At 57.5% G+C, this 17,351-nt stretch overlaps 1 protein-coding gene across 1 annotated transcript in view; it reads right to left on the reverse strand.

The window, feature by feature from the left end:
• Positions 1 to 7,043: 7,043 nt before the first annotated feature.
• Positions 7,044 to 17,351, reverse strand: part of SEMA6C (semaphorin 6C) — a 15,427-nt gene continuing 5,119 nt past the window's right edge. The window contains exons 7-22 of the mRNA XM_058821561.1: positions 16,777 to 17,038; positions 15,994 to 16,051; positions 15,833 to 15,889; positions 15,639 to 15,740; positions 15,233 to 15,323; positions 15,034 to 15,156; positions 14,104 to 14,192; positions 13,021 to 13,238; positions 12,159 to 12,284; positions 11,923 to 12,078; positions 10,720 to 10,947; positions 9,798 to 9,944; positions 9,444 to 9,521; positions 9,302 to 9,357; positions 9,076 to 9,117; positions 7,044 to 8,774 (exon numbers count right to left, since the gene is read on the reverse strand). Of these exons, the coding sequence (XP_058677544.1) occupies positions 8,041 to 8,774; positions 9,076 to 9,117; positions 9,302 to 9,357; positions 9,444 to 9,521; positions 9,798 to 9,944; positions 10,720 to 10,947; positions 11,923 to 12,078; positions 12,159 to 12,284; positions 13,021 to 13,238; positions 14,104 to 14,192; positions 15,034 to 15,156; positions 15,233 to 15,323; positions 15,639 to 15,740; positions 15,833 to 15,889; positions 15,994 to 16,051; positions 16,777 to 17,038 (2,567 nt within the window). The 3' untranslated portion in view covers positions 7,044 to 8,040. The remainder of the gene's footprint in view (positions 8,775 to 9,075; positions 9,118 to 9,301; positions 9,358 to 9,443; positions 9,522 to 9,797; positions 9,945 to 10,719; positions 10,948 to 11,922; positions 12,079 to 12,158; positions 12,285 to 13,020; positions 13,239 to 14,103; positions 14,193 to 15,033; positions 15,157 to 15,232; positions 15,324 to 15,638; positions 15,741 to 15,832; positions 15,890 to 15,993; positions 16,052 to 16,776; positions 17,039 to 17,351) is intronic.

The following is a 17,351-nucleotide window of genomic DNA, read 5'->3' on the forward strand; positions in this document are numbered from 1 at the left end:
CACAGGAAAACACTCCAGAGACGAAACAGCCCCTAGAGCTCCAATTTTACCTCAAAAAAAGGACATTTTGGGCAAGTCAGGGGTAACACCTTGGAGAGGGAGGCTTGGCAGCCTGAGAGGAGCTAAATCCTGGAACTGGAAGGCACTTAGAGGGGGCAGATATACTCAAACCACTGAAATACACATATATAAATACATATTTATTTAGAAATCCCAATTATCAACGTTCCAAAGCACATCTGAATCACCCGGCCTCCGTGAGGCGCGGCCGCCATTTTATACTTGGCGCAAAAACGCCTCTGCCGGATCTAACCCAGGAACCCTACGGTCCAACCCAACTGATTGATATCCTTCCGCCAGGGGAAACCCCTCCCCTGCCAGGCCTCTCCCACCGCTCCAGGGCGGGGAGGACGACAGAGAAAAGAAGGAGAAATCCCCGCATTCCACACAGTTCCCGCTGAGCGCGAGTGCGGGGACAGCCCGATCTTTCTGCTCCGCCTTGGGGGACTCTTTTGTCGCAAATACTGTATCCTTCCGCCGCCTCACGGGCTCGCCGCCGGAGCCGCCATTTTGTGAGGCCGCGGAGGGAGGGGCGGGGCAGGCGCGGAGCTGGGCGGGGCCGAGCGCCCTCAGCCGGGGCGGGGCCGTTGAGGGAGACGCCCGTGAGGGGAAGGGCTGCGATCTTGGGGGTCTTGAGGAGGAGGGACCCCCATAAGGGGCTTTGGGGATCCCTGTGAGGGGAAGGGCTGCGATCTTGAGGGTCTGAGGATGGGGGACACCCGTGAGGGGCTTTGGGGACCCCTGTGAGGGAATGGGCTGGAGGAGCCTCAGGGGCTCTGAGGGGGGACCCCCATGAGGGGTTTTGAGACTCCCATGAGGAGAAGGGCCACGATCTTGGGGTTTTGAGGAGGGGGCACCCCCGTGTGATGGGCGCTCACCCAGAGAACAAATCCCATCACAAACATCCTATCTCACCCTTCATTCTTACACCAGGGCAAATTCTCAATCTCTTCCCCACAGCAAACCCCAAAACCACTTCAGGTAATGTCTTAGGGAACCTCGAGTGTGAAAACCTTGGGATAAAACCCCTAAGATCGCTCTCCAGTAGAGGGCAGATGGGTATTTAGGAAAGTAAAAGTGCTGAAATGTGGCCAAACACGCCCAGCGGCTGCTTCCTGCCCCTGAATGTTTTCACCAGGCGAGATAAGGGAGGAGGATCCTACTCATGGTGTAAATAAAGGTGGTTCCAGGCTGAGTGGCTTGGCCAGGGCCTGCTCCAGGTCTGGAGAAAATGGATTTGGCTGATTGCAAGAGAGGAATAATGAGAATTCCTGCCTGTGCCAAATCCAGAGTGGAACAGTTTGCTTTGCTCTTTACCGCCAGCGTTGAGTGTTTTGCTTTGGGTAAACACTGAGTAAGGAAATTCCTGGATAAGCAAATCTAAGAGATGTGTAGGTTGCTCCTTATTTATTCTGTTTATTCTATTTATTCTTATTTATTCTATCCCATATTAAATGGAAATAAAGAGGTTTCCCGTTGTTCCTTGGCCTTTATTTTGACTGGGAAGACCCATTCGACTCGGTTCTAAGTGCAAATCCCTTTTGAGTAATCACAATTTTTCTAATAACTTATAAAGTTAATTTTTGTGTGTTTGGGGAAACCCAAATTGCTGTTTCTCTGCAGTTTTGAGGCTGCTGAAAATTTTTGGGAAGCATTTTTTGCCTCATCCTGCAAACACTTCTGTATGTGAGTAATTCTTTGGTCAAGTGGGACTGTTCACCTGGGCGAATGTTTGCTTAGCAATCAGAGAGTGCTTTTGAAACTGAATTAATTTTTGAGATCCTGACATTCCCACCCAGAAAGGGCACAGGGACAGCCCTGAGAGGTGAATTTTGCATTTCCCACGAGATGGCAATCAGCAACCACTTTAATTGTAACAAAACCATTTGATTTAACACTTCCACATAAAGACTTTTCTTCTCTCTCTCTTGTTTTTAAATGGGAAAAAGGATCTTTAGCTGGGCTGAAGGGGAATATGAAGGTGCTGAAAACTCCAGGCTTGGGCTGTTTTCACCTGCCAGCACAAATATTCTATGAAACAAACCCGCTAAACTTGCTAAATCAGGTAAAAGAAGAGAGAAAAAAAAAAAAAAAAAGATTGCAAGGGTTAAACGAGAAGAACTTTAGGTGAACTTCCCTCTGTGTGCCTATAATCTGTTGATCTCCGAGGAACAGGATCTCTTTTTTTCCCTTTTAAAGAGGAATTGTGGGTTCTGTGCACTGAGCTTGCGCCCTTTCGGTAATTTCCTGCCCCATTCTTCCATTGAATAGGAGCTACTACGGTCAATTGCAGGAAGAAACATTGTTTTGGGGGCTGAGAAGGTTTGTTTATCTCATTTCAGTCAATATCCCCTCGCAGTGAGTGCTTTTTGGGTGATTTATTGATTTAATCCCAGTTTGAATTTAATTAAAGGAACACTGATGGATACCAATAGAAAGAACTTAATTCTTATTAAATTCTAAATGTCTGATGTTGCCATATGCAGCGCTTGATGTGCTTTAACAGTTATTTTAAAAATAAATGATAATTTAAAATTAAATAATATTTTAAAAATAAATAGTATTTTAAAATAAATAATAAACTTAAATATTTTATTTTTAAAATAAATAAAAATATTAAAAATAAATAAAACCATATTTTATAAATAAAAACTGTTGCAGAAGTGGATTGACTGTAACATACAAACCTGGATAAACAGTTCAGAGTGAAACTGTCTCAAATGTTTCCTGTCCCCATGTTGAGGCTCTGATAACTCCTCACAGAAAGCTTTCTGTTGTTTTTTAATATCATCTTTTATGCTGTTTGACCTTTAATTAACTTTGAATTTAGGAATTTGATGAAGTGGAAGTTTATCTCACCCCTCACTTCTCAATTCCTTTCTCTTCCCCAAAGCTAAGCGATTTTTTTTTTCTCAAGTCTAGAGACGAGTAATTGAAATTCTTGGGGCCGCTGGTGCCACAGCCCTGATTTGTTGACCCCTGGTGCTCGAGTGTTTTCCTGTCTGGCACCCAGCACAGGCCAGGTCCCCGTTTCCTGCCCTGGGAGCAGGATGCAGCCAAGGGAAGGGGCAGGGAAGGAAGCTTTGCAGAGCCAGGGCTGCTCCAGAGCTTTTCATTTGTGTGCTGCTCCTTATTAATGTGCACAAAATAAAGTTACTCAGGCTGGAAAAGGCCTCCAAAATCACCAATCCAGCCTTCAAATGGACTTGGTGATCTTGGAGGTTGTTTGGGCCTCCCAGCTACGCCAGATTTACCCTGAAACCTTTGTTTTGCTGAGCTGCGGTGGTGTTGTTTTCTTTCTGCTAAAACCTGCTGTATTCCCACATTGTTTTCCATAATCCCAGGAGTCTCAAGCCACACACTGGAGCCTTTCCCCTTCAGTTTCTATTCAAGGAAGAGGGGAGGAAACCCTGACTCTTTTCTCTGCTCTTTGCTTTATTTCCCAAGGCAAGAGGGAGGAAGTGGTGGAAACAGAAGCTGTGGATTGTGCCACCCGAGTGCCAGGAGGAGCAGGGTGAGGAGCAGCCAGGTTCAATTCCAGAAGGAAAAACTTCCAGCTCCTGAGTGCCACTGTCCCCAGAGCAGGGTGGGCAGCAAGGTGAGGTTAATTCCAGAAGTAATTATTCCAGCTCCTGAGTGCCACTGAGGAACAGGGTGAGGAGCAGCCAGGTTCAATTCCAGAAGGGAAAAAATTCCAGCTCTGAGTGCCACTGTCCCCAGAGCCACCTGTCCCTGCCAGGAGGAGCAGCCAGGTTCAATTCCAGAAGGAAAAAATTCCAGCTCTGAGTGCCACTGTCCCCAGAGCCACTGTCCCTGCCAGGAGGAGCAGGGTGGGCAGCAAGGTGAGGTTAATTCCAGAAGGAATTATTCCAGCTCCTGAGTGCCACTGAGGAACAGCCAGGTTCAATTCCAGAAGGAAAAAATTCCAGCTCTTGAGTGCCACTGTCCCTGCCAGGAGGAGCAGGGTGGGCAGCAAGGTGAAGAGTAGCCAAATTCAATTCCAGAAGGAAAAAAATTCCAGCTCTGAGTGCCACTGTCCCCAGAGCCACTGTCCCTGCCAGGAGGAGCAGCCACGTTCAGTTCCACAAGGAAAAATTCCAGCTCCTGTGAGCTCGTGGGGTCTGAGGGCTGAGTGTCCGTGGGGTTTCTTAAACCACACTAGAATATTTTGGGTTTTTCCTGGAAACCCAAGGCCCTCAGGAGGAGAAATGCCAATTTGGCTGTTGTCTCTTTGGCACAGACTGTTCCTTTGTCCTGTGGGTAACATCCCAGTCTGGGATTAAATCATCCAACCCATGAAACCCCAACCAGTAACTCCATCATTTATCCAAAGCTTCATACTAGCCCACTAATATCAGCCTCAGCCCACCTTGTCCTGCCACTAAACTCTCTGTAATCTCATTATTTTATGAGCCAGATCCAAATGAAAGCAGGGCACAGCTCCAGAGCTCAGCTTTTTTTCCTCAAGGGATGTCATTCCTGCCTTGCCTCCTGCCGCCCATTCCTGCCGCGTGTCCCAGGGATACTCGATTATTTGGATTAACTTCGGGGCAGGAAAAGAGGATTAGGGACCAGAGCAGGTCTGAGAGACGGGTTACATCAGTTCTGTCTGTTTACAGACTTGCCCTGCTGAAAAACAATTTTCTAAAGCTGTTAATTATTCTGAATTATTTGCCAAATTACTACAAATCATTCCTGGCTCGGGACCCACCAGGGAGACAAAGGGGGAACTGTTTAGGTGGTGCTACCTTCAGTCACTCACATGAGCTTTCTCCTCCCTGCTTGGCCCAAACTCTGCCTTCCCAAAGCAAAAAACTCATGTTTACAGATTTAAAATATTTATTCTCTGGAAATTTGCAGCTCTTGCATGTGCTTAAAGCAGCTTGGGAGCTTAGAGCCAGGAATTATCCAGGAGAGCTTTCTATTCCTCTCCTTCACCCTGTCTGGGCTGAAAATTCCATTAGCGAGGCATCAAAATTAAGCTTTATTTTCCTCATGTGGTTCTTTTAAGATTAAAATGTTTGACTTTGGATTCTGCCAGTTCCATTGGGGTGAAATACTTGGATATTTCAGACTTGGAATTGCCTTCTAAGAGGCAAGGAGTGGAACAAAGAGTGGATGACCCAAGGAACATGAGGTGGATACTCCTGATCCTGGGGGTCTCTGTGCCAAACCTGGAGCTCAGGGATAATTTAGGATTCCCAGTAGGAGCTGGGAATAATCCAGGTCTTAGCAATAAAGCAGGAATTGCTCCTCATCCCTCTTTCGGGAGGAAAAATATTTTTTCTCATTTCTCTCCCACCTTTTCAGCACTGGGAACTCTTTTATTTTCTTTGCACCTCTTTCCAACCTTTGAAATTCATCCAGGTGGGATCTCACCTACCTTCCTACATTTCCCTATGTGCTGTGGGAGCACCCACCATGATGGCACTGCCACCTCCTATAAATCCTGGCATTTATAAAGCAAAATTTCTCTTTTTTCCTCTCTTTCTGGTTAAACCTGGGGCTGTTCCTGCTGTGCCCCTTCCTGCCATGCCAAAAAATTCTTTGAAACCTTGACCTGCAGAGATCTGAAACTTTCCCCCAAAATTCCACCCAGCCAGGTGATCCAGGCTTATTCTGGGATGTCTGCATTGTTGGGAATGGGAAGAAATCCCACCCAGCTGGATTAGTGCTGAGCTGCCTGGGAATTCCAGCCTGAGCACAGACCTTGTGCAAGGACCTGCAAGTCTCAGATCTGCAATGGCAACAAAAATATTCTCTTGCTGTGTTGCTTTGGGTGTGGAAGGGATTTTTTCCCTTTTATCCATGATTTTCTTCTTCCAAAATTGGTGATTTTTGGATTGAGGCAACATCAAATGTTTGTCACATTGAGCATTTCACACTCTCAGGGAAAAGCATCCTTCACCTGTTTGTTTCAGGAAGAATTTGAGGGAGTTTTTCATCAAACACCCAAAATAAAAATTTCCTTGGTTTTACAATATTTAGGCAAATATTCTACTTCCCACACTGGCCAGTGCTGTAAACACATGGAAATCCAGATATGGCAGCCTGGGATTCTGCTTGTCTTTGGAGATACAAATGTCACTTTTTAAGCTAAAATTTCTATTTTTAAAGAACCTTTTTTAACATGCAGCTGACCTGTATTTGCCTTCCTCCCTCAGTTATTGCCATCCTTCTCCTCAAAACAGGTGATTTAGCCAAAAAATCCCTTCAGCTGGCGAAAAAAGGAAGAGGAAATGAAAAATAAAAACTCCAAGGAGCTCTTGAGAATTGGTTTGGGTTATTTTTGGGGGAAATAAAGCTGAGGATGTTGTCACCTTTGGGAGGGGAATCCCCTGATTTAATTTCTGGAAATATCCATGTACCAAAGCTGACCAAAACTGGTCTCTGCCTGGAATTCCAGCCCAGCTCTTCCACAGAAAAACACCAGGAGCTTTTTAAGCCCAAAGCAGCATTTTTTAAGCCCAAAAGCAGCATTTTTTTGGTCAGTAAATTCCCTCCCACGGGAGGCCAGGCTGGGCTGTGCCGTGTCAGGGATTTTCCTGCCCGCGCCATTCCTGAGAACACAGCCTGGCTGCCCTTCTCATCACACACTTTGGGGTTAATTAATTAACACACTTTGGGGTTAATTAGCCCACTTTGGGGTTAATTTGACACGTGTTTCCCTCCTGTCTGCAGTGGGTGGTTTCAGTTCTCCCAAATCCTGCTGGGACACCCAGGAAAGGGGAGCACAAGCTGAGAATGGGGCACCCTCCATTCCACCCCCATCCTCTTCCTGGGGAAAAATCTATTAATTGATTAATTTGGACTTTTATCACATTGTTTTGATTGCTGAAGAAATCAGGGACACATTCCCTGAGTGCTGGGACAACACAAATGCTTGCTCTCCCCCTTTTCCACCAAGGGAAAATGCTTTGGAATGCAGAAATTTCAACATTGAAATTCGTTTTTTGTTCTGTATTTTTTATTAAAATCCTGTGCCAATGTTGCCCTGGCCCAGCCCTGCTCCTACACAGTAGGATGGGCTGGGCCATGTGTCCCCCTTCCTGATGTCCCCAAAGGGGGGGGGGGACAGCAACTCCCATTCCCCCCGTCCGAACAGAAAATAAATTAGAAAGAATAAAAACAAAGCAAAACCAGGGGGATGGGAGACGTGGAGACCTTGTGGGGACACGGGGATCCCTGTCACCCTGCTGGGGGCTGTCCTGGTCACATGGGGACAGAGAGCTGGGGCGGTGGGGACCCTGCACCCTGGGGGAGGTGACAGCTGGGGTGTCCTGGGAGGGTTCCAGGTGACACTCGGGGTCCCAGGAGGGTCCCAGGTGACACTCGGGGTCCCCCAGTGCAGTTTTGGGGTGTCCCAGGAGGGTCCCAGGTGACACTCGGGGTCCCAGGAGGGTTCCAGGTGACACTCGGGGTCCCCCAGTGCAGTTTTGGGGTGTCCCAGGAGGTTCCCAGGTGACACTCAGGATCCCAGGAGGGTCCCAGGTGACACTCAGGGTCCCCCAGTGCAGTTTTGGGGTGTCCCAGGAGGGTCCCAGGTGACACTCGGGGTCCCCCAGTGCAGTTTTGGGGTGTCCCGGGAGGCTCTCAGGTGACACTCGGGGTCCCAGGAGGGTCCCAGGTGACGCTCGGGGTCCCCCCAGAGCAGTTTTGGGGTGTCCCAGGAGGGTCCCAGGTGACGCTCGGGGTCCCCCCAGAGCAGTTTTGGGGTGTCCCGGGAGGCTCTCAGGTGACACTCGGGGTCCCAGGAGGGTCCCAGATGACACTCGGGGTCCCCCAGTGCAGTTTTGGGGTGTCCCAGGAGAGTCCCAGGTGACACTCGGGGTCCCAGGAGGGTCCCAGATGACACTCGGGATTCCCCAGTGCAGTTTTGGGGTGTCCCAGGAGGGTCCCAGGTGACACTCAGGATCCCAGGAGGGTCCCAGATGACACTCGGGGTCCCCCAGTGCAGATTTGGGGTGTCCCGGGAGGCTCTCAGGGCCGCCCCGGTGCCGCGGGCAGCAGCAGCGGTTTGGGGAGCAGGGGGGGCTTCATGGACACCGAGCGCTCCAGGGCTCCGGGCCGGGGTCCCCAGGGTGTCCCCCCCGGTGTCCCCAGCGAGTGCATGCGGGTGAGGCCCCGCGGCGGCCCGGGGGGGCTCACGGGGGTCCCCCCCAGCGAGTAGCTCTGCGCCAGCGGCCGCCGCGGGGCCGGGGGGCTGTCGGGGGGCACGTCCAGGCGCACCGGGCCGCGGTCGTGGGGGCCCAACGGGGGCGCGGGGCCGCGGGGCACCACCCGGTTGGCGAAGGAGCCGCTGCCCGGAGGGGTCCCGGGCCACGCCGAGCCCGCGGGCGGCCGCTGCAGCGTCTCCTCCCGGAGCGCCCTGCCCGGCGGGCCCGGCCCGGGGGGCTCCGCGGGGCCGCGCCGGGGCTCCCGCTCCCGGGGGGCGCGGGCCGGGGGCAGCGCGGGGGGCTCGGGCTCGGGCTCGGGGCCGGGGCCGCTCCCGTCCTGCGGCGGCAGCGCGGGGTACAGGCGGGGCACGGGCGGCTGGCTCGGGCTCCGGGGGGCGCACGGCGGCTCCGGGGGCGCTTTGGGGACGGCGGGGCGCTGGCAGCAGGTGGCCAGCAGCCCGGTGGCCAGGGCGCCCACGGCGAAGGCGCCCAGCACGCAGCCCACGAGCACCGGCACCGGAACCGTCGCTTCGGCACCGGGCCCGGGGTGCCGCACCCCTGCGGGACCTCCCGTCAGCCCGGTGTCCCCCACAGAGACCCCCCCGGTCCCCCCTCCCGTCCCTTCTCCTGTTCCTGAGGTCCCTCCTGCTCACTGGGGTCCCCCCACCCCAGGGTCCTTCTCCATCCCTCTTCCCCCCTTGGGATCCTTGTCCCACCCCAGGGGTCCCTCTCCTGTCCCTGGGTGTCTCGTATCTGTCTCTGGGACACCACAATCCCCCCCGCCCCAAGTCCTTGGTGTCCCCCTCCCCAAACCCTGGGGTCTCCCCCCACGCCAGGGTGCTCAGACAATGTCACTGACCGTGGGCCAGGTCTCCATCCTCGTCCCCAACCCTTGTAGGCCCTGTGAGAGCAGAGCAGGGTCAGGCCAGGCCCCAGTGTGTCCCTTGGAGCCACCAATGTCCCCTCCACGTCCTCCCCATCCTCTGGCATCACCCACGTGTGCCAGAGCCACCCCATTGTCACCTGCATCCCCCCAGAAATCCCCAAACATCCCCAGCATCCCCCGTGTTCCCCCTTGGCTTCACCTTGGCAGGTCCCGCTGATCCCGAGCGATCCCTCCATGTCCTGCTGGAAGCCACTCCTGGGACACAGAGGGGACATCACCCGCTGTCCCCAGCGTGTCCCCACACGCCCCGGGAGGTCGGGGATGGGAGGGACAAAACTCACGGAAGGTCCTCGGAGAAGGGGACGCAGCCCCTGGAGGGCAGCCAGACACAATAGGGGTCTCGGGCAGCCAGGCAGCTCCTGCGGGGACACAGCTGCCACCCATGTCCCTGTGCCCGTGTGCGCCCGCGTCCCCTCCCCTGCCCCCGTGCCCTTGGACACTCCCATGACCTTGCACATCCTTGTGTCCTCATTCCCTTGCACATTCCCATCCCCATTTTGCGCATCCCCATCCCCATTTTGCACATCCCCATCCCCATTTTGCACATCCCCATCCCCATTTTGCACATCCCCGTCCCCATTTTGCACATCCCCGTTCCCTCCCGCTCCTTTTCCATCCCTCCCGGCCCCGCTCACCCTCGGCAGGAGCCGTGGCGGCCGCAGCGGCTCAGGGGCAGCCGCAGGAGGCACCCGGCAAAGGCCACGATCAGCTCCCGGCCCGGCAGGTGCAGCTCCAGCCCCAGCACCCGGCTGGGCACCCCGGAGCCCCGCGGGCTGTGGCACCTGCAGCCGAGAGCACCCAGGGTCAGCACAGCCCCCCTGACACCCCAAAACCTCCGCGGGCTGTGGCACCTGCACTCAGGGTCACAGCACAGCCCCCCTGAGACCCCAAAACCCCCGCAGGCTGTGGCACCTGCACCCGAGAGCACCCAGGGTCAGCACAGCCCCCCTGAGACCCCCAAATCCCCTTGGGCTGTGGCACCTGCACTCAGGGTCACAGCACAGCCCCCCTGAGACCCCCAAATCCCCTTGGGCTGTGGCACCTGCACTCAGGGTCACAGCACAGCCCCCCTGAGACCCCCAAATCCCCTTGGGCTGTGGCACCTGCACCCGAGAGCACCCAGGGTCAGCACAGCCCCCCTGAGAACCCCAAAACCCCCGCGGGCTGTGGCACCTGAGGGCACCCGGGGTCAGCACAGCCCCCCTGACACCCCCAAATCCTCACAGCCCCATAGTGCCCAAGAGCCTCCCAGCACCAGCAGCTCCCACAGTGCCCAGAACCCACCCCCCAGGACCCCCAGGCACCCCTCAGTGCCCACCAGCCCCCTTCAGCACCCCGCAATACCCCCAAATCCCCTTGGGCTGTGGCACCTGCACCCGAGTGCACCCGGGGTCAGCACAGCCCCCCTGACACCCCCAAACCCCCAAATCCTCACAGCCCCACAGTGCCCAAGAGCCCCCCAGCACCAGCAGCCCCCCAGGACCCCCAGGCACCCCCAGGCACCTCTCAGTGCTCCCCAGCCCCCTCCAGCATCCCCTGAGACCCCCAGCCCCTCACCGCCCGGGGTCGTAGAGGCTGATCTCCTCGAGCAGCAGCGTCCCGTCCCTGCTGTCCCCCAGCTCTCGGGGGTCCCTCGGTGCCGGGGTCCCCCCGGGGGGCTGCGCGGCCTCGGGGCTCGGCGCAGCCGCCAGCACCTTGAGCAGCCGCCCGTCCTCGGCGCCCAGGAACAGCACGGTGCGGTTCCCGCGGGGCCCCGCGCCCGTGTCCGCGGCCAGCTGGGTCAGCCTGCGGCGGGACAGGCCTTGCAAAGCCGGGCTGGGGGCTCGGGGCCTTCCTGCGCCCCCCTGTGCTCCCACACACCCTTCTCAGGAGCCCTGCACAAGGACCATCCCCACCCTGCGGCGCCTGAACCTCCCCTCGTGAAATACTCCCTGTCCCCACGGCTGCTCCGTCCACTCCCACAAATCCATCACTTTCCCTAAAAGCGATAAGTGTTATCGTAACTAATTCGCCCTTTTCCACAGCAGAGAGGAAATAGTTCAAATCTCTCGATGGGATGTTTTTCTTTCAATTTTTTTTTTTTTTTTTTTTTGGTTGTAAATGTTTAGGGGAGGGAAAAAAATCACCTAATGTATCACTCTTAAAAGAAAGGACAGAAATGTGTTCCCTCATGACAGCTTGGTTAAGTGGACTGTGTAAATATAAAATACATAAATGTTTATATATATATAAAATATATTATATTATATATTATTATATACTATACTATACTATACTATACTATACTATTATATACTATACTATACTATACTATTCTATTATATTTATATCTATACATAAATATTATTTCTATAAATATTAATTAATATTTATATATTAATTTTATAATGTTATGTTTATACATTTTAATATTTATATTAAATATATAGATATATAGATATATAGATATATAAAAATATAGATATATAAATATATAAATATTTATATAAAGATACCAGGTAAAAGGGCAATAATACAGCTTACAGTGCACCATGGTGATTTAGGAAACCAACTTCTAATCTCACTTCCTAAGTCCATCCCACCCCTGAGGCCACCCTGTCCCGGAGGCCACCTTGTCCCCAAGACCACCCTGTCCCTGAGGCCACCCTGTCCCTGGTGTCACCCTGTCCCCAAGACCACCCTGTCCCTGGTGTCACCCCGTCCCCGAGGCCACCCTGTCCCTGATGTCACCCTGTCCCCGAGGCCACCCTGTCCCCGCACCTGGTGCCGGTGTGGGTGAAGAGGGGCCGCCCTCCCGCGGCTCCCACAGCCCCGTGCAGCAGCGGGTGCTCCTTGGCGAACACCAACGTCTCATCGGGGAAGTCCCCAGAGGTGACAACGCCAGCAGCAGGTCCCATCCCGGCACAGCAGCCCGGCCTGCGGCACAGCGGGTGTGGGGACGCGGTTTCGGCGGCACCCGGGGGTGTCCCGGTGCGGGTGGGGGTACCCGGCTGTACCTGGGCTGGGGGACCCTCTCCTCCGGCACCGGGCCCCAGGCGGCGCCGCGGGGCTCGGCGAAGGGGCCCTCGAAGGAGCGCTCCACGTCCGCCAGGTAGAAGGCGCAGACGGCCGAGCCGGGGATGCTGCGGGGACAGCAGGGGGGGACAGGATGGCCTGGGGTTGAGCAGGGCCCCTCCGTGTCCCTGGGGTGTCCCCAGGCTCTGTTTCTCTGTGTGTGTCCCCTCTGTGTCCCCATGTCCCCAGTTGAGTCCATCCCCATGTCCCCATTTCAGTCCATCCCCAGTCCCCCTTCAAGTCCATCCCCATGTCCCCTGGACAAGCTCCTCCCTGTGTCCCCATGTCCACATGTGAGTCCATCCCCATGTCCCCCTGGGCAAGCCCCTCTCTGTGACCCCCATGTCCACATGTGAGTCCCTACTCATGTCACCATCATCCTGTCCCCATATCCCATCTCCCCCTGTCCCTCCATCCCCATGTCCCCATGTCTGCATGTCCTCATGTCCCCACATCTCCATGTCCCAACATCCCAACATCCCCATGTCCCTACAACCCCATGACCCCACATCCCATGTCCCCACATCCCCATGTCCCCGTGTCCCCACATCCTCATGATCCCATAGCCCCATGTCGCCATGTCCCTGTGTCCCCTAGTCCCCCTTCAAGTCCATCCCCATGTCCCAACATCCCAATGTCCCTGTGTCCTGATGTCCCCATGTCCCCACATCCCCATGTCCTGATGTCCCCATGTCCCTGTGTCCCCACATCCCCACCTCCCCATGTCCCCAAGTCCCCATGTCCCCACATCCCCGTGTCCTGATGTCCCCATGTCCCCACGTCCCCACGTCCCCATGTCCCTGCCTGTTGGGTTGGGTGCCAAAGAGTGCCAGGACAGCGGGGCGCCCGTGCAGGGTCTGTGGCGGTGTCACAGCCTCCAGGACGTCGAAGTAGAAGACGGTGTCGCCAGGGACGGAGCACTGCAGCCGCACCTTCAGGAAGGACGTCCAGCGCCGCTCCAGCACCCGCGGGGACCCGCCGCGGTCATTGCGGCACACCCGGGCCACCCGCGCCACCAGCACCTGCATGGGGATGGGTCAGCACCTGGACACCTGGGGACAGCACCTGGACACCCTCAGGGTCACCTGGATACCCTCAGGACCACCACCCGGGCCACCTGGGCCACCAGCACCTGCATGGGGACTGGGTCAGAACCTGGACACCCTCAGGGTCACCAGAACCTGCATGGGGTGGGTCAGAACCTGGACACCCTCAGGGTCACCACCTGGACACCCTCAGGGTCGCCACCTGGGCCACCAGCACCTGCACAGGAACCTGGTCACCACCTGGACACCCTCAGGGTCACCACCTGGACACCCTCAGGGTCACCAGCATCTGCACAGGAACCTGGTCACCACCCTCAGGGTCACAACCTGGGCCACTCAGGCCACCAACACCTGCACGGGAACCAGGTCAGCACCTGGACACCTGGGGTCAGCGCCTGGACATGTGGGGTCACCACCTGGACACCCTTAGGGTCACCACCCAGACACCCGGGGTCACCACCAGGGCCACCAGCACCTCCACAGGAACCTGGTCAGCACCTGGACACCCTCAGGGTCAGCACCTGGACATGTGGGGTCAGCACCCAGATACCCTTAGGTTAGCACTTGGACATCCTCAGGGTCACCACCCGGGCACCCAGAGTCAGCACCTGGGCCACCAGGGCCACCAGCACCTGCACAGGAACTGGGTCAGCACCTGGACACCCTCAGGGTCACCAGCCAGGGCATCTGGGCAACCTGGGCATTGTGGCTGCCCCCCAGACGCCTCCGGGGGCACCCACAGGCCTGACACCCTGGTGAGGGGCTCAGGAGTCTGCCCTGCCTCAGCCCCAGGGTGGGGGTCCCTGTGTGCCCCCCGTGCCCCCCATGCCCCGTGCCCCACCTTGCCCAGGGCGCTGAGCTCCACTGCCACCTCCCTGAAGAAGAAGTAGACGTAGGGGCCGTAGGGCAGCACCTGCACAAAGTGGGGTTCTGGGGGGGGGATACAGGGGAGGTCAGAGGGACCATCAGCTCCTGCCACCTCCTGTCCTTGTCCCACAGCCTTGTGCTCAGCCCCCTCCCCTGCACCCCCAGATTGCAGCCCTGCACTCCCCGACCCCATCCCCACAGACCCCTGCACCACTCTGGCACATCCCTCCACACCTGTACCCCCATCCGACCCCCACAGACCCCCCAAACCTCCTGTACCCCCATCCCATCTCCACAGACTCCCCCAAACCCCCACAGACCCCCACAGATCCCTACACACCCCCCCCAGACCCCCTGTACCCCCATCCCCACATCCCCCTGCCCCATTCTGACACATCCTTCCATCCCTGTACCCCCATCCCACCTCCACAGACCTTCACAGACCCCCTGTACCCCCAGAGACCCCCAGAGACCCCCATCCCACCTTCGCAGACCCCCACAGACCCCCTGTACCCCCATCCCATCCCCACAGACCCCTGCCCCATTCTGCCACATCCCTCCACACCTGTAACCCCTTCCCCACACCCTCCTACACCCCTGTACCCCCATCCCATTCCCACAGACCCCCAGAGACCATCATCCCATCCCCAGAGACCCCCACCCCATCCCTACAGACCCCCCCAGACCCCCTGCACCCCATCCCACCCCCACAGACCCCCTGCACCCCCCATCCCATCCTCACATTCCCCTGCCCCATTCTGACACATCCCTCCACACCTGTAACCTGTTCCTCACACCCTCCTACACCCCTGCACCCCCATCCCACCCCCCGAGACCCCCGCATAGACCCCCGCAGACCCCCATCCCACCCCCCAGACCCCCCAGACCCCCCATTTCGGGGTACCCTGCAGCCAGCGGGAGCTGTACTTGAGGGTGCGCAGGGGAGCCTGCCCGGGGCTCAGGCTGCGGTAGATCACGGCGTCACTGGCCTGGAAATCGGCCACGGTGGCCGAGTACAGGCTGCCATCTGCGGGGGGGGACACACCGGGTCACCCCCGTGCCCCCCCGGACCCGCCCGTGCCCCCGCGCCCCCCAGCACCCACCGACAAAGAGAGCCACGATGCTTTGCTTGGCATCGAAGGGACACCGCGCCTGGCCGCTGACCTCGTCACCCTGCTGGGCCAGGCTGCTCACCTGGGGGGGGGACACGTCCAGAGGCTGTGAGACCCCTCCCCAAATACTCAGCACCCCCCTTGTGCCATCCCCAACCCCATCGGGAACCCCCAGGTACAGTTGGGGTGTCCTGGGAGGGTCTCAGGTGACACTCGGGGTCCCGGGAGGGTCTCAGGTGACACTGAGGGTCCCAGGAGAGTTTCAGGTGACACTCGGGGTCCCAGGAGGGTCTCAGGTGTCACTCGGGGCCCCCCGAGCTGCACCTCCGTGCTCTGGGAACTGCCCTGCTGGGGCTGAGACCCCCAGGACCCCCCCTCATTCCGGGGGTCCCCCCACCTGGTACGTGCGGCACAGGGGGCTGAAGGCGTTGGTGCCACAAGCCAGGAGGGTCTCGGCGTCGCGGGGCACCAGCACTCGGATGTAGTTGTGACACTCGTCCTGTGAGGGTGACACAGGTGACCCTGGTGCCACCACATCACGGCCCGCACCCCAAATTCCCGCACCCCAAATCCCCGGTGACGCCCCCTCACCTGCCGCCGGCCCCGCATGGCGCAGTTCTGCCTGTCCCGCGTCTCCCAGGTGAGGTGCTGCCAGGTGAGATGTGCCAAGGGAGGGTGGGCACGGGGACCCTCGTGTGTCCCCCTGTGTGTCCCCTGTGTCCCCAAGGGTCGCTGTCCCCGTCCCCCCTTACCCGCTCCGGGTACAGCGTCCCCTTGTCCTGCCGCAGGTCGAAGGCGTAGATGTGGTCCCTGGAGAAGGGGGGTGAGTGTGCAAGGGGGCACGGGGGTGTGCAAGGGACATGGGGTGTGCAAAGGGACACAGGGGTGTGCAAGGGACACGGGGGTGTGCAAGGGACATGGGGTGTGCAAAGGGACACGGGGGTGTGCAAGGGACACGGGGGTGTGTGCAAAGGGACACGGGGACAACAGGCACAGGGGGTGTGCAAAGGGACACAGGAGGTGTGCAAGGGACATGGGGTGTGCGAGGGGACACGGGGACAACAGGCACAGGGGGTGTGCAAGGGACATGGGGGTGTGCAAGGGACGTGGAGGGAGTGTAAGGGATACGGGGGTGTGTGCAAAGGGACACGGGGACAACACGCACAGGGGGTGTGCAAAGGGACACAGGAGGTGTGCAAGGGACATGGAGGGAGTGTAAGGGACACGGGGGTGTGTGCAAAGGGACACGGGGACAACACGCACAGGGGGTGTGCAAGGGACATGGGGGTGTGCAAGGGGACGTGGAGGGAGTGTAAGGGACACGGGGGTGTGCAAAGTGACAGGGGGCGTGCAAACTGGCAGGGGGCGTGCAAGGGGACATCATAAGGGGTGTGCAAGGGACACAGGGACAACACGCACAGGGGGACAGCGCGGGGTCGCGCACTGACAAGGGCGCAGGAGCGTGCAAATCCTTGCACAAGCCCGGCTAAGGGTGCCCCGCACCGGGGCCGTGTCCCGGCGCACCGGGCGCTCACCGGGCGGCCACGAAGAGCGTCCCGTTGAGCCGCAGCATCCGCTGGAAGTCCAGGCCGAGCCGCGCCGTGCCGTTGTCCCCCCGGAGCCCCCCGAAACGCGGGTACGCGGCCGTGGCTGCGGGGCGGGGGGACACGGTGAGAGCCCAGGAACCCCCGGGATCGGGGTCTGAGAACGGGAATTGGGATTGGGACCGGGGTCTGAGAACGGGAATCGGGACTGGGACCGGGGTCTGAGAACGGGAATTGGGTTTGGGACCGGAGTCTGAGAACGGGAACCGGGACCGGGGTCTGAGAACGGGAATCGGGACCGGGGTCTGAGAACGGGAACCGGGACTGGGACCGGGGTCTGAGAACGGGAATTGGGATTGGGACCGGGGTCTGAGAACGGGAATCAGGACTGGAATGGGCTGCGGGAGCTGCAGCGAGGCCAGGGCTGGGGGCAAGGCAACGGGGCAGGACTGGGATCAGAATTAGGGTTGGGGGCTGAGACTGGGGTCTGGATTGGGGCCAGGATTGGGGTCAGGATTGGGGCTGGGATTGGGGTTGAACTGGGATGGAAGCTGGGAATGGGGCTC

This window comes from Ammospiza caudacuta, chromosome 30, assembly GCF_027887145.1.
Source record: "Ammospiza caudacuta isolate bAmmCau1 chromosome 30, bAmmCau1.pri, whole genome shotgun sequence".
In the NCBI taxonomy this organism is placed as follows: Eukaryota; Metazoa; Chordata; class Aves; order Passeriformes; family Passerellidae; genus Ammospiza; species Ammospiza caudacuta.